Source organism: Strix uralensis, chromosome 1, assembly GCF_047716275.1.
Source record: "Strix uralensis isolate ZFMK-TIS-50842 chromosome 1, bStrUra1, whole genome shotgun sequence".
Classification (NCBI taxonomy): domain Eukaryota; kingdom Metazoa; phylum Chordata; class Aves; order Strigiformes; family Strigidae; genus Strix; species Strix uralensis.
Genome location: NC_133972.1, coordinates 117,529,279 through 117,544,771, shown reverse-complemented (window position 1 = coordinate 117,544,771; position 15,493 = coordinate 117,529,279). Strand labels below are relative to the sequence as shown.

The following is a 15,493-nucleotide window of genomic DNA, read 5'->3' as shown; positions in this document are numbered from 1 at the left end:
TATTCATCTAGATGAAGATGCCAGACCCTGTATCAATGCAGTACGAAATGATTTCTCAGAACAATCAGCAGTACAGCCAGTAAACAGTCAAGAATTTGCTACCTAGTTCTCCTTTTACTCTCAAAATCTGTGTAAAAAAGCAGTTCATAAATAGTATCCATGTGTCCTGCTCTCCAAGTTTCTTGTTCATCTGCTTAGCACCAAGAGATAATTCGAGGGTAATTCTGTGCTCATGAAAGGAACAAAGCAGTGGGAACACAAATCACTGCACTAGGTGATCAAGAAACAAACATATTAAATCACACCATAACCAGGAGAAAGGAAGTCAGATCACTTCAAGAGAAGTAAAAGACAAGGCCACAGTACTCTTATAGTGGAGATAGTCTTTCAGGATCACTGTGACATGAAAGTACAGTGTTAATCTGCAAAGCAGTAACACCAATCTAGATCTCTACCCTCAAACCTTCCAAACTCCTGGGGATTCAGACTCTGGATTCAAATCCATTATAGACACAGGATGATCCACAAGAAGTCAGGCTCAGCTTTGAAGTCTGATAAAAGAGGTCTTGACATCTACCAACTACTGTGGTCTAAAGCCAGTCTTATTTTCTGTCATAATACTCTCCTGTCAAAAGATGTACACACTCTTCCACGTGTGAGGAAGAAATACAGAATAAATTAAAAAATAATCCATGCTCAGCACTCAATTTGAGGGACACAGTAGGTCCTCTCTTGCTGATCAGAACCTATCTGAAATAAAATGAGGTAAGACAAGAAGGAAAAACACAGAAGAAAAATAAATTATGTATGACTTTTAAAGAAATTATGTTTACCTCAGTGGACAAATTTCTGGTATAACCAGAGTGTAATTCATTGCAAAAAGCTGGTGCCAAGGCACTGCAACGAGAAGTGATGCTAATGCCATCACCCGCCTTGCTGGCTAATACAGTCCAGGGCTCACTTAATGTTTCTTCAGACATCATCTAGTTGACTGAAGTACTGCGTGGTAGATTCAGGACATGCTTTACTGTAGCGTGACTGCCTTCAAACAAGGCAATAGCCACAGCAGCGGAGTAAATGGGAACAGCTGCACTGCCTTTAAAAAACTGCACAGTGCTTTTATTGGAATTCCTCTCACCTACATTTTGGTCATAATAATAAAAATGCATACCTAATAGTTTACTGACTTTTCCTTCTGTTCCTTTATGACAGCATAATGAAACATGGTTCTTTAACACACAGTGGTATTAGAAATGACAACAGTGAGGCCCAAAATATGTTTTATATTCTTCCTACTCTTTTGTTTTGCTCTAAGAAAACCCCTCCCTTAGCATAAAAGAACTTTTAGGTCTGACTTTTGAACTCTTGAACACAATACTGATAACCACAGTAATGATCCAAAGCCTCCCAACATTGTCCATCACCTTAATCAAAACTCCAGAAAGTTTCAAGTCTGCAACTGTTATTTGGACCTAATATAACTTAACCCACTAACCCTCCCCAAACCACTCGACACATGGACAGGAAACCTTGCAGATCATCTGACTGTTATACCATTTATATACAGGTTTGCTGGAGACATTGAGCAAATTATTTGAGGCATCAGCTGGGTCACCAATTCTATTTCTCACCATCACAGGTGACCAAAGGATATATTCTGGTTCATAAAAGGGTCATATTCCACTTTAAAATGAGATGGGTCTTCATGCTCACTGTTTTTACTAGAAGCTGACACCTAGGAAAGTCCTAATCTATGGTCCACCATGTATACCCAGTCAGATGGTGTGCCAGCATCCACATTTAACCCAAAAGCCTTTCTTCTCCTTCTCGAATATCCCCCAATCCAAATCCAAAACAACAATTTCCCCTAGCAGACTGAAAAAGTCCAGAAGTTATTTTAAAATATATGAGATGTGCTATTTCTTTCTCGTTCTTGTACATTAACATCTTTCTTTGCTTCAGTCACCACATAGTCCTTCTTGGCACTTAGTCTGAATTCACCTTATCAAAACATTATCCTTCTTGGTTGTTTAGCACAGCTTAGTTTTAGAAAAGCCATTTTCATTTAATCTCTTTTTTCCAGTTGCTTCAAGACATTTATTTATTCTTCTCTTCCACATGTATTCCAAAATTTGGAAAATATGAATTCACAGGAGATCATGCAAGATCTTTCCCCCCTTTTTTCATCATTTGAGCTAATATTTTCATACTTCAATCTAGGGTATCACACTCACTTTCTGAAGGGAGATTATTCAGCCTTTAAACTTAAGCATTTAAAGTCCTTGGGTCTTACCTTTCCTTCACATACAGTACTTTGGCTTTTCAAAACTGAAGCAGACTCCTGTTTAAAGTTTTGACCACATCTCAACAATATTTAATTCCTACTCCATCCCTATTGTATTACCAGCCACGTTTTTTATTATTTTATATTCATATGGTTAAACGCATTTTTATTCCTTGTTTCAATTTCCTTTGCAGAGTTTAACTCAGCTTGACTTCTGGCAAATTCTATTTCATCTGAACAATTCTTGACCTCTAAGATAGTTTCTTTACAGGTTATTCCCCTTTTATTCACCCCTTGCAAACTCTCTGTTTATTCTTAACGTTCTTTGTGGGACTGGCTGGTCAGCAAGTTAGGTCTGGAGTTCACCCATAAAAGCCACCAGTGCTTAAGATGGGAGTTCTAGAAAGGTTGATGCATTTTTAACTAGACAATGTCACCACATTCAAATGCTTGAGCTCTTCAGTCACTATCTAGTTTCCCTAAACTTACTTTGCACTTAAGGTTAAGAAAACCTTAAAGATTGGTTTTTATTAACTTTGGATCATAAGAATAGTGATGACCAACTCTCTCTGACGCCCTTAGTCCCTCCAAACTCAATTTTAAAATAACACTGGTTCTTCACAAGTCAATAATTGTTTGAGAAGTTGTTTGCATTAGGGAAGGATTTGGCTGTGTGCTTACTGGCCTGCTGCGCAGGCTGAGCAGGCAGCAGGCAGGTGAATGTTGCATCTCACACTACCATACTCCTAAGAAGTCAGCCTGGCTGAAGTACTGTCACAGCTACAGTGGACAGCAGAAGGGGGCTCAAGGAAACTGCCTCCTTTGTCAATATCTAAAAGCTGAGCCTGCTTCCAAAATGTTGCCAGAAAACATAAGCTATAACATTTACAAGCAACAATCAACTTCCATTAGAAGTTTTTGCCACCAAGACCCCTCTGCATTCAGAGCTGTATTTCAAACATGTGGATCCTAGCTGAGATGTACACAAATAATGCGCATAAAATTATGTCAATGAACAAAAAAAAGTATACATCCCTGCTTGTCAAAACCAACACAGAAAAAACTGTGAGACTTTTCAATCATTTACAGATGCAACACACTAAAAAAAGAGCAATTTCACTCAGAGAAATTCATGTTTCAGGACAAAGAGGAGAGAACAAATTCTTAGTCTGTCTTTCCTGGCATACTCAGCACCATTCTCTTTCCATCAAAATCTGTGGGCTGACTAAGCACTATTAGGATTGAAGAACTACATGACGCATACTCAATCATATTTTACAGCCTAAGATGCTGCTATTTTTATATGATTTTGTAAACTTCATTTTCATAATTTCACTATTGAATTCAATTTAAAAACATGCCACAAGGTCATTCTGAGTTTAAAATCCTTTCACATCCACAGTAAGCCTACATCAGACCCCAGGTTTGAGAATGTGCACATTCAGGACAGCATTCTTGTTAGCACTCAACTTTACAACTGGGTCTAAAGCACACTTTCTGCCCTTGTCTCGCTCTAACTCATGGCAGAAATTTATCCTTAGGCTGTAGTTGTGTTATCTGCGAGGACTGCTAGCTTATAGCAAGCTCTCTTACTCTACCATATTGTTCCTAGATTAGATTCCCATTTCTGAACTTTCACCTTCCAAATGTAACAGTAACAAAAGTTTTATTTTACACATGCTTCCTGGAAAGGAATAAAATTGACTAATTTTCAACGACTTTAACAAAGAGGAGCACAAAGGACAAGCTAAAAAAGTAACCTTCACAAGCTGTATAAAGTAGCATTGGTATTATTTCCGTGTTCCATGTAGCTTACTGAATTGGGGGAAAAAAAAAAAAAAAAAAAAAAAAAAAGAATGTTTTCCAAGTTACTGCCAAGAATAAAAATTTCTGAGAGGTCTTATCTGTGCCTCTGAATTACTTCTCCATTAAATAAATTCACATTTACCTATACCTTGGGGTGAAAAGGGAGCTTTGGCTCCAGTTCTTTACTCACTGCTAGAGTTAAATTAAACAATGTTAATTAAACAATGACATATTCAGTCTGAAGCTGACTATCACCAGGGCAGGGGATAGACTTGGGATCAACTTGAAACATTAAAATAATTAAGAAATCACTTCCAGATCAACCTAAACTGTTTTCCTAAAACAAAAGGTATTCAATATCTAAGGAGAAATATTCTTTAAAATAAACTAAATAATAAAAAAACGAATGCAGCTATAAATGTGCTCAGTTTCACAAACAAAACAGTCTTCTGAATTTAAACCTGTGATAGTGTCAAGGCCCTTTAAAATGGCCTTTTTACGATTTAATTTAGTATTTCCACCACCATCCCCCAAAAAATCACACCAGCCTAATTGCAAGCACCTTGTTTCAAAGCCCTCTGAAGAATTCTTGCCCTCTGTACCAAGAACACCACCCTTCTTTTCATTTGATTCTTTCCATAGACCCACGGTCATTGATAACCACACGAAAAAGCCCATATCAATTATTTAATTGTAAGTTAAAATAAATTTCTAGTTATCTTCTCCTCCTGGCTTGTGCATCCATCGCCCCAACTCTGTTGGCTTTGCTTTGTTTGCAAGGCTTCAATCAACACACTGCTGAGTTTCTGCCATACCCAGGTCCAAAAACATTGCCAGCACTCATATAATAAATTATAATGAAAATGCGTGACACATCATCTAATCAACCACTTAATGGGAGTCCCTGCTTACAATTTCTTCTGTGGAAGCCAAAAAGTAAAACTGTCCAGGAACTGGACTCTACCTTCTTAGAGTGGAATACCCTATTTGGGAACAGCATTACAAGGCAGTGAGAAACGCACAGGTATTACTTATCATATGCAACAATGTAAGACAGGTAGAAGATTTCTGTACCCAATGCTGTCAGTGCAATGCTTCTTGTGAGTTCACTTTCACTTAGTTAATTCATTTAATAAGAAAGTTTTTTAATAATAAGTAGTGAGAAAGCACACAGTACCATTAACAGAAATGTTTGCTGGCTTGTAAGATGCAAGAGGATTTCTGAAGTTGATTAATGTAAAGGTGTCACTTCATTTTCACTCATCCATTGCTAAAACTTCCATGAATAAGTATTTCAGGAGTTGGCCCACTGATTATAAATAACATGCTCCATTGTTCACTCCCAAGAGAATACTTACGATGTTGGAAGTGGAGAAACCTAGCTGAGATGCAGTATTTTGAGCCAAAGGATGTTTATGTAGCAGCCTGGCATGCTTCCATAGGAAAACACATGCCCAATCCAGTAGAAATCCCATTTTTAATTGCTGAAAAGCATTTTCTGAGTTATAAATAAATCTTCATACTAATGCTCTGGGCTTACACAAAGAAACTCAGTAGTTCCAAAGGCATCTTAAAAGAGTTTTTCCACCCCCTTTAATCAGCATCTCTATTATTGCCCAGAGTACTTTCTACTGAGCACTTAAGGTTTACAGGTAACAAATCATTTTCAAAAAAAGAAGAAAATCATCTTTGTGGTTACACAGGTAAAGCATGGATTAAACCCTTCTCAAAACCATATATACATATAGTAAATCTAAAGAGGAAAAGGTCAAAACTCAAGTTGTACCACCCAAAACCATGAAGATTTTTCATCAAAACATGTCTTATGTTTTAAACATGTTTTAAAACATCCCTTGCCAGTGTAGCCAATTCACACATTTTAACTTATAATAAGATTAGAACATGACTAGGTCTATGGCCTGTCAATGTCTATTCTGGCAGACATGACAGAAAACTGCTTTGAAGCACGGAAGTGCAGTGTACAACTTGTCAATACTATTAAAAATCCAGTAAACAGGTACAGCTTTTAGCCCTTGCAGGGATGAATAGGATTGCAATCATACACCTCAGACACACAAAATAAGTAACTCTGTTTTGGCTGCACTTTCAGATGGTGAAACTAGGTGAGCTGTTACCCCCTATTTGGAGTAGTCCAACTACAGTGCCTCCAAAATAATATACAAATAGGTGATATAACTGTTACAAGATGGAAGTAAAAACAGTCATGAACTCCAACTGCTTGAACTAAAAACACCTTACACTGAAGCAGTAACAGACTTGTAAGCTTAAAATGCACATTCAACTCAATCTGTTTAAAGCAGGCGACAGAAACCATGCAAGCAAGTCTTTCCAAAATCAAAGTCTGTATTCCCAAACTACAAACTGATTCTTTATGCATCTAATTTAAGAAAACCAAGAGAAAGAACACAAATTAGCTACATGATCTGTTTTTTCCATCAAATCCTATTAATAACGCTGCTGTGAAAATTATTAGAACTGGCTTAAAAGACCAAAAGCTTCAAGGATCTCTTTCACATTTTTGATACAGAGAAAGACATGTAAGATTGAAACATCACCATTCCATAGTAGTACATATGAAAGACTACTCCAGTGTATCTGTTAGTGAATACATTAGGATGGTACATTCTTTAAATGTTTCATTCTTTGTGGATAGTCCTGTATTACAGCTTTAAGTATGACATTTGTCATCAGTAGGGCATGGTTTTAACAGGACTAATGAGGGAGAGGAATTTTGTTAAACCTTTTTTTAAACATATATCTCAATATCAGTGATTTGGTTTGTTTGGGGGTTTTTAAAGTTATTTTCATGTAATTTGAAAATCACTTTGGGCAGCAGGTCACTCACAAACAATGTTCAGAAAATCTCGAAAAACTGAAGCTCTTTCAGAGCAGAACATCCACTAATATAGAAAGTCCATTTTTTACTACAAACCATTCAACCATGAAGTTTTCCATTTAAGAATCTACAATTAAAAGGTTAACAATCCTTCTTGTTTCATGAGTATCACATGACAATGTTCACTTAAGCTCCTTATTTTGTTCAGGAGTCTTAATACCATGCAATGTAGATGAAGTCTAAAATTATGCATCTAATTTAAGATTTTTGGACTCACTGGAGGCTTAAATGGTCAACTCTGAGCACCATCATGAGGAGTCTACTTCTAGTCAATAAATATATAGGATTACCCAATTCATAACTTGAACATTTAAGTTAGATGCCTGAAGTCAGATGCCTAAAGTTAGCATGAAACTCCAGAAAACTAGTGCAGCGGAGTGCATAAAGACTGCTAATAAAACAGATGCGTTATGCAAGTGATGAGTATACATATAGGAGCATTGTTCACATAGGGAGATCAAAATAACATTTGTATAAAAATTTTTGCCATATTCATTTGGATCAATACTCCCCTGAAATATCTTCAGCTATATTTGGTGATCCAAATTTGTCACTGCAACCCTTCTGCATCTTGCAGTTCTGTGCAGATTATTCCAAATCACAAGCCCTTTCATATCTGCAAAACGAACTCCACTGTTCCATTTCTTCACCATGGTTTCATCCACACTCAAAATAATGCTCAATTAACAATTATCATTTGGAATTGTTCATCAGTTTATCAATCTACACATTTTTAAAACATCATTTTTACTGATCTGAGTGCTGTGCCAAGTTCATTTATTCAATCCAGAAGAGATACAAGTTTTGTCATACTGAGCAGTATTTTAATTCAGAAGCAATCCCAGTCTTTTTGCCATTAACACAAGCAGTCAGCAAAATCTAGTCCATATGTGAAATTAACTGATCCCTCCCCTCTCGTTTTCTTTTTTATTTACATGGTGACTGGCTACAGAGTCTTATTAATCAGAAATTATGAAATTAAATAAAGGAACGTTAACAAAACTAACTAAATGCAAACTCACATCTATTACAGAAAAAATGTCAAATAAACCAGTTATTTAGTACTGCTAAAAGCCATTGGCCCAAAACAGGACAAATGCTTTATTATTTCTATAACAGCAGCATGTACAAGCTTTTATTAAGGACAAGGACATAATTACAGTAAACATTAGACACAAAGAAAAAAGATCACTGATTTAACAATCTCACAATCAAAGAAGTTAGAAACTAGGCTACTGCACAGCTTATTGCCTGTCATATTCAGAGAACTAGGTATCCAATCAATTGTTAATTTTAGAGATAATTCATACAGAAAACCACTGCCAAAAATCACATGGCTTTACAACACATGCAAAGAGGTATCTGCCTCAAAAGCAGTTCCCGTCAGCTACCCTTGAAAAATTGGTCAAGTTTTAAATTACTCCTGTAGACAAGAAATTTTATTTGCAATGAATTTTTTTTTTCACAGTTGTTTCATGCAGAGTAGTATAATTTGCTGTTTAATCAGCTTTGTAATCACTGATTTCAAGGATTATAAATAATAGAACTGAACAAGAGAGTTAACCAAATACATTTTCAGCTGCACATAAATGCTCATGAATATATTTGCCCTATTGAGCCAGCTACATGGACAATTAAGTAATATTTCTGCAAACAACACATTCAGCTAAATTTTAAATAACTCAGTGTTTCAACTCTAACTGAAGGAGGTGTTTCCTATACTTTAGGAGAGGTTGGTATTTTCACCTGGCAGTTAGTATCTTACAACAAATGTACTGAACGCATACTAAGACAGGAGACTGTGCCTTATCTCCATGATTAAGGATTAATATTACTTTCTCTTAGTAATTACATTTTTAAAGGAGATTAAATATTTAAGGGGGAAAAAAAAAAAAGGAAAAAATTTCTTTTTCCCAGTGTTTATAACCTTTTATGTTTCTGTCAAAATTAAGATTAATCTAGACTGACATTGTCCATTCCAGACTAACTTCTAATTCTATAGCCTGTAAAACCCTTAAGTTTGGTGGAGAGAAGCTGCACAAATTCAGTAACTAGAAAGTGCAAGGTGATAAATTGGGAAAATAGATGGAAGTGCAAGAGATAGGAATGTTGGTCAGAGGCTGTGACCAGGGAGTTGACTGAGCCAGGAAGAGATGAGGAAAGAAAAGCTTAGTGGAAGGAGATCAGAACACTCAAAAGAATAAAAAAAGACTTAATCAAAGGGAGCAAGATTTCAGGAAAAAAACACCAACTTGAATAAAACAGAAATAGAAAACTCAAAAATATTATTTAAGTGACAGAAATTAAAGGAAAAAAAAAAAAAGACAAAATATATAGCCACATAGTAAGCTTTGTTGTAGTTTGGGGTTTTTTTTTAAATAAAGTTTATTTTATTTAACTTTTGACTCTGATTTTTTGGTGGTTTGGCTGATTTTAGCTGAAATAGTTATAGGTTTCCCCTTTCTTTTCCATCCTCAACATTTTCTAGAAAGATATACCTATACACATACACACACAACTAAAAAAGGTGACAGGGACAGTGGACCAAAATTGTTACAGTCAGAAATACTGAATTTATAAAAGAAATTAATTCTCATGAACACATCGTAATACGAAATTCAAGAGAAGTGTAATGCAATATGCCACACAATATGGGGAAACTATCCAACGTCCTAAGAAAGCGTTTTCCTCTGAAGAAAGATTGCTACCATCAGTGATGCAAACTGGATGAGTTAGTGTCTATCGAATCGGGGAATTAGTCTTAATCAAAGAAGACTTTTTTAGACTCTAAAAAGGAGAGAATTGGGATGTCTGTCCACTGTCACTCTTGACATCTAGAAAATGCCTCTTTATCCTGTCAATCACTTCTCTTGGCACAGATGAGGCAGCAAAAGTAAAACACACAAAAACAACAGGGCAATTGCATATTATCTGGGGTGCTTCCCTCTCAACTTCCACCTTCAGCACTTTTAAGAGAAACTTTAACTCACAGGTGGGCATTTACTGATGTTCCATTCTCACACTGTTCTCATAATTTTCCCCTGTAAAAATGAGACAGCCTTACCTAGAGTGGGATTTCCTACCTTTTATGCTTACTTTATTTATTTTTCAGCTCTATTTTTGCTGGCTCCACTGAATGTTTACGCAGTCAACACAAACTAAGCCCACCCAAATGGTATGGATCCTTGCCAAAAGACAATGTGTTATTTTCTTAGACTGACCAGTATAAACTGGATGAAAAATGGTGTGGGGATGTAGAAAAGCATGGAGAGAGATGATATAAATGTAAGAATTAAGGTATGAAATGCAAATGCTAATCGGACCTATTCCACTTCCGTACTGTAATACTTCATGAAGATGGCTTCTTCATGAAGGAGTGAGAGGTTTGAACTCTATAAACTAACAGACTGGATCTCAAAAGCACCCTAATTCTCACCTGATTCCTTGCCTTGTTTCATAGCTCTGTCAAGGTACTTCAATTGCAGTTCACAAAGACTCCAAATTTGGTATAATTCAAATCTATCCCACCCTAAGCAATTTTTGGAAATCTGACTTTGATCTATTTATAACTCATTTCCTATCTATGAATAGCATTTAGCAATAATATTACCCTTGTGCAATCCTTTGCACTTCTTTTCCCTTAGCTTAGGTGTCAAGACTGTGTAGCACAATGGGTATCTCTGTAAACTGATACTACTATAATCACACCAAATAATTATAAAGTAAAACCAAAAAAGAGTGTAAAATGGATTCATCCAATGCAGATTCCCTTTTAAATGAACCCAGCCTGTGAAATGCACTGTGGCGGGATATGACTTTGGTAAGCCATTCAAAGATTTTAAAAAAGACTGGCATCTATCCTAGCTAAAATAAAACTGTGAGTAGTCATAATTAGGATAGGTCAGGATACACTTTCCACAACACAAATGTAACTCTGACTTGCTTTTCCATGCTAGAACCTGGAGGAGAAAGTTCTCTTCCTTATACAGCTTCCCCTATCCACAGACTGGGTGAAAATCTGCATCAACAGAAACCATATGCACAAAAGGATGATTCAAAAGGGTTTTCTTTAGTTGTCTCCTTCCCTCCTCAAACTAATGGTTAATGGAAACACTAGTAAAAACTAGTACAACAGAAGTTGTACTTCCACTTGTAAAAAATAATTGGTACCGTCACTGTGTGCCATGCAGTAATGAATAGTTCATCAGACAACTCTGAAACTCCTGCTTCCTCTCTTCATCTTCTCAGTAATGAAGAAAAAGGACAACAGCTTGAGGGGTCACTCTAAAACAGAACCTGAGACTCTTCAAGAGCTCTTCTCAGAGAATTCAAGAAAAGTTTCATACATTTCTTTTCTCGGGGGAAGGGGACCAATGGCCATAACTATAGGCAGGACATGGAAATGAATGTTTAGAAGGAGACCTGTCTACAAACCATTTGAAAATATGTCATTATTCAGCTAATACACTGAAAACTCCATGTTTGGTGTCAACCTGTTGCTCAGCCAAATCACAGTGAGTTCTCCAGGTAAGAAAGAGAGTATCAGTTTCTGTTAACCAGTGTTTAGGAGACAGACATGGGATTCAAGAACCACCTGGAATATCTACACACTCTTCCAAGGAAATAGGAAAATATGTCAATGGAGGGGTAAATCCAAACTGCTAAGAAACTACCCTGGCAAAACAAAGTCAAGACTAAGGTTGTCCAGGAAACCATAAAAAGTGACAGTATCTTTGGGTAAGAACTTCACAGACATCCTGTAAACTCAGATGTCACTATACTTGGAGTCTAGATTTTCCAATTCTTTTCTTCAGGGAGCTATGTTGATTAAAGTGGTCTGATTTTCCATCAGCTGTGACAATGGATTTGTGAGCAGAAGAATTATGCCCAAGTCAGTATCAGATAAGGATGTGTAACTTCAGGACCTCTTTAAATACCTCTTTTTCATTAGTGGTGTCATGGAACCAGCTTACTTGCTAAAGGATACTCTTTACATTTTTTCCATCAGAATAGATGCAAAAGACTCCATCTGACTTTAGCATTGTGTGATATTATTTTTTATAGTGGTCTGAAGGAGAATCAGGTAAGCAGGAACAAGAATGATTCAAGCACTAGTGCTTTGAAATACAGTCATCGGCAATCTCATCCAACAAGCCACTAGGTGACAAAGCACACCAGTAGATAATAATCTGTAATTGAATCCTCACTGCAAATTCCACCAACAGATCACAAACCCTTAAATTTTGATATTGTTATACAGCCATTTCTGTTGACTTTCAAGAAACCACCCCTTTACACAAACAGGCCCCTTACATACAGCAAGAATGTAATGTTTCTGAAATCGTTTCTGTCTTTATAGGTCTGCAGAATTATTTTCATATTTTAAATCGTGAAAGTTTGATTGGTATCTGATACATAGATGCTTGAATGCCTGATGTAGATAGTTATTTGTCATGTCTACCAGTAAGCCTTTTTAGTTATTTTTACTAAGGCAGTTATATAAAGTTAGGATGACAGCAATGTTTAAATAAGTGCCTCAAATGAAAAATCTGAGACCAAATTTAATTCTCAGAAGTAACTACAAATTGAGACCTGGGTCACAATCTATGATAGGATGGCTTGGGGGGGGTGGGGGGGGGGTGGGTGTTTGAAAGCTCATTTTTCACCCAGACTATGTCAGTATTCAAGGTGAAATAATGCCATAAAAAGTATTCCCCATTAACACTATCAGATAGCCTTACTGCACCTTGGGGCAAGAATGGCATCATGGTTGGAAGCCCTTCAGCACCAAAGCCAACATATAGTGAAACTACAGTGTCAAGGAATTTACAGTATGTATTACAAGTTAGCTCACTTAATGAGGGGAACTTCACCTTCTACTACACAAAGGCTTTTGCATGTACTCTGTCCCACATATTCTTAAGAATGAAGCAACGATCTTACCTTGCATTGTTGTTTTTGTGGGTTCTGAAAACAGAGGAATGAGCAGGAGGTAGATGAGGTAGACAAAGGAGAGCCCATTGTAACGGAAAGCACAGGCTGCAATGAGAGAAAAGAAACAGAATATATTGCTTAATCAGTCTCGGATAATCAAATTCAATAGCACAAAGCATTTCCCATTTGAGTTTACTATTTACCAACTTTTCACCACTTATTTCAACCATTTCTAAACAAATATTGAGGTTTATGCTTAAAATAAATAATAAAATTAAATACACTTCTGAAGTATTTTCACAGTAATATATATTTTAAGTTTAGCAAAAGATGCATCCAAGCTGCAAAGACTTTGTCCAGAATGATGGACAAGTTAGTTGATACCTAAACTTTTACTTTCTTCATACATAAACTCATTAAACCATTCCCCAGAAAAATATATAGTGATGCATAAATCAGTATGGGCTCCCTATAAGAAGCTACATACAAGTTTATTATATTATAATTAAAGATTTTCAGTAAATAAGGAAGACAAATTATGAAGTATATTTGGATTCCAAATTACAGTATGCCTAAAATCACCAGTTGTCCCTAAAATAGCAATGTCTTTAAATCAATGTCTGCTATTACAAAGTTCTAGTGAAAAGATGAAAAAGTGAAACTACAAATGAAAAAGGGCTCCACAGCAACTAGCAACTGGTGTTATACAAGTTTTTTCTAAATAACAGAACTATTCTGGTTTGTCTAATATTTCCTCTTCTATTTTAAAAATTTAGCGTAAGCGTATTTTCCTGAAAGTATCCAGGTCAGAGGGCCATTACAACAAGCAGCAATATTTCCACAACCAAGGCACATCTTTTCAAAGAATGTCATGCATATTCTGTGCTGAAAGAGGAATATGGACTTCCATACAGAAAGAATAAAAACAGCAAAAAATGACAAAGTAATCTGTAATTCCACTGTGCAGCAGATGTTGAAATATTGTAAGACCTACCACATTCAACCATTACCATGAGATAAGCCAAACGCAAGAGTCATGGGATGAATTAACCTCTACATTCATTTACTCATGGAACGTAACTATTCTCAATTATGTCTTCTCAGCTATATCCAAAACAACTTGGCTTTGGAGGACAGATACATCCTTAGTCCTACCAGAAACGTATTCCAAAAGAAAACAAGTTTCTCCAGTCACCATTCATGAAATTTCATGGAGACTATACCAGAAAAGAGTTAACAACTTAAGCATTAATTGGTCCTCATCCTCATCACAACTGTCCATTTTAGTTATAAATACAAAACTGAGAAGTCCCTCTATAGCAAACAAATCCATAAAATAGCTATAATTTTTGTTTCCCAAACTTAACAATGTTTTGAACAAACAACTCGATTTCCTCAAGAGCCCTGATAGAAAGACTCTGGATTTACGCTCCACGTCTGCAGCTTAGCCAAGAAACATGTGGACTCTATGGGTAAATCTGGCAAGAAGGAAGGACAAGAAGCATCTATGCTCTACTTCTAAACTGATGTTATTTTGTCACCAGCTTTCAAAAAAAATCTGTCAAGGACTATGAAATCCATCAAAGCTTGATAGAGGGTTTTTCAGAGTGAAATCCAGAATGCCTAAAACCAGCTTCTCATTGGCGTGTAAGAATTTAAACTCAGATGGCTCCTGTCATTTACTACTTAAGCTCCCTTTATAGCCACAGCCTTTAAAGGCCACCCAAAGACTTAAACCTACACTTGTAACTAAGAAAAAACTGCAAATAGGACCTATCCCACTAGGAATTCTGTAAGCAATTATCAGAGCTTTAAAGTGACTGTACTTGAAAAGAGGGAGACAGTCCTGCTATTATGCACCTGCTCTCAGGGTGCTCTGCAAAGGAGCACAAGATCTGTGATGGCCATTAGTGGCCTCCTTGGAATAAATGGCAAAGAGGACACTCCTGAGATCAGGACAAACCCATAAATGAACCTTTTAGCAAGTTCAGTTTGGGGTGGAAAGAAGTTCTTTGGCATTCACAGAAAAAGGTAGGATAGTGGTTCAAGGATGATCTAAAGACTGAAGGCTTTTCCAGTTCAAGCAGAAGGATCAATGTTCTCAGTCATTCTGGCAGCAGAATAATAGTATTAGCAGATAATACTATTATCCAGTTATTACAGGGAATGTGTCAATCAGCTTTTAATCATGTTAAACAGCTTACTTGATTTCACTGCAATATGATACACATTTTCTTCTTTCTTCAGAATTGAGCTTGCTACACTTCCTGTAGAGCACCTAGCACTCAATTTTCTCAGTACAAAGATAAAAACCAGCAACTGTGTGCTTTAGATACCCTCCTTTATTAGCCATATGTCAATGAATGCTTTGCTAACAAGTCCATGTCAGATATTCAGAACCTCTATTTATATCACAGCGTCCTCCAGCAAACTAGTAACCTTGGCTAGACACTGCCTGGAAAACCTACGTTTATTTAAGCAGTTGCAAGAGCACCCACAATACATTTCTCAGAATTAATAAATTAAAAAACCCAAAACTCAGTTGCAACATT

The 15,493-nt window shown here is 36.5% G+C and overlaps 1 protein-coding gene across 1 annotated transcript in view; it reads right to left on the bottom strand.

Moving 5' to 3' along the window:
• PIEZO2 (piezo type mechanosensitive ion channel component 2) overlaps positions 1-15,493 on the bottom strand; it is a 316,185-nt gene that overhangs the window by 245,365 nt on the left and 55,327 nt on the right. Inside the window, exon 2 of the mRNA XM_074893340.1 lies at positions 12,951-13,046. Coding sequence (XP_074749441.1) covers positions 12,951-13,046 — 96 coding nt within the window. The remainder of the gene's footprint in view (positions 1-12,950; positions 13,047-15,493) is intronic.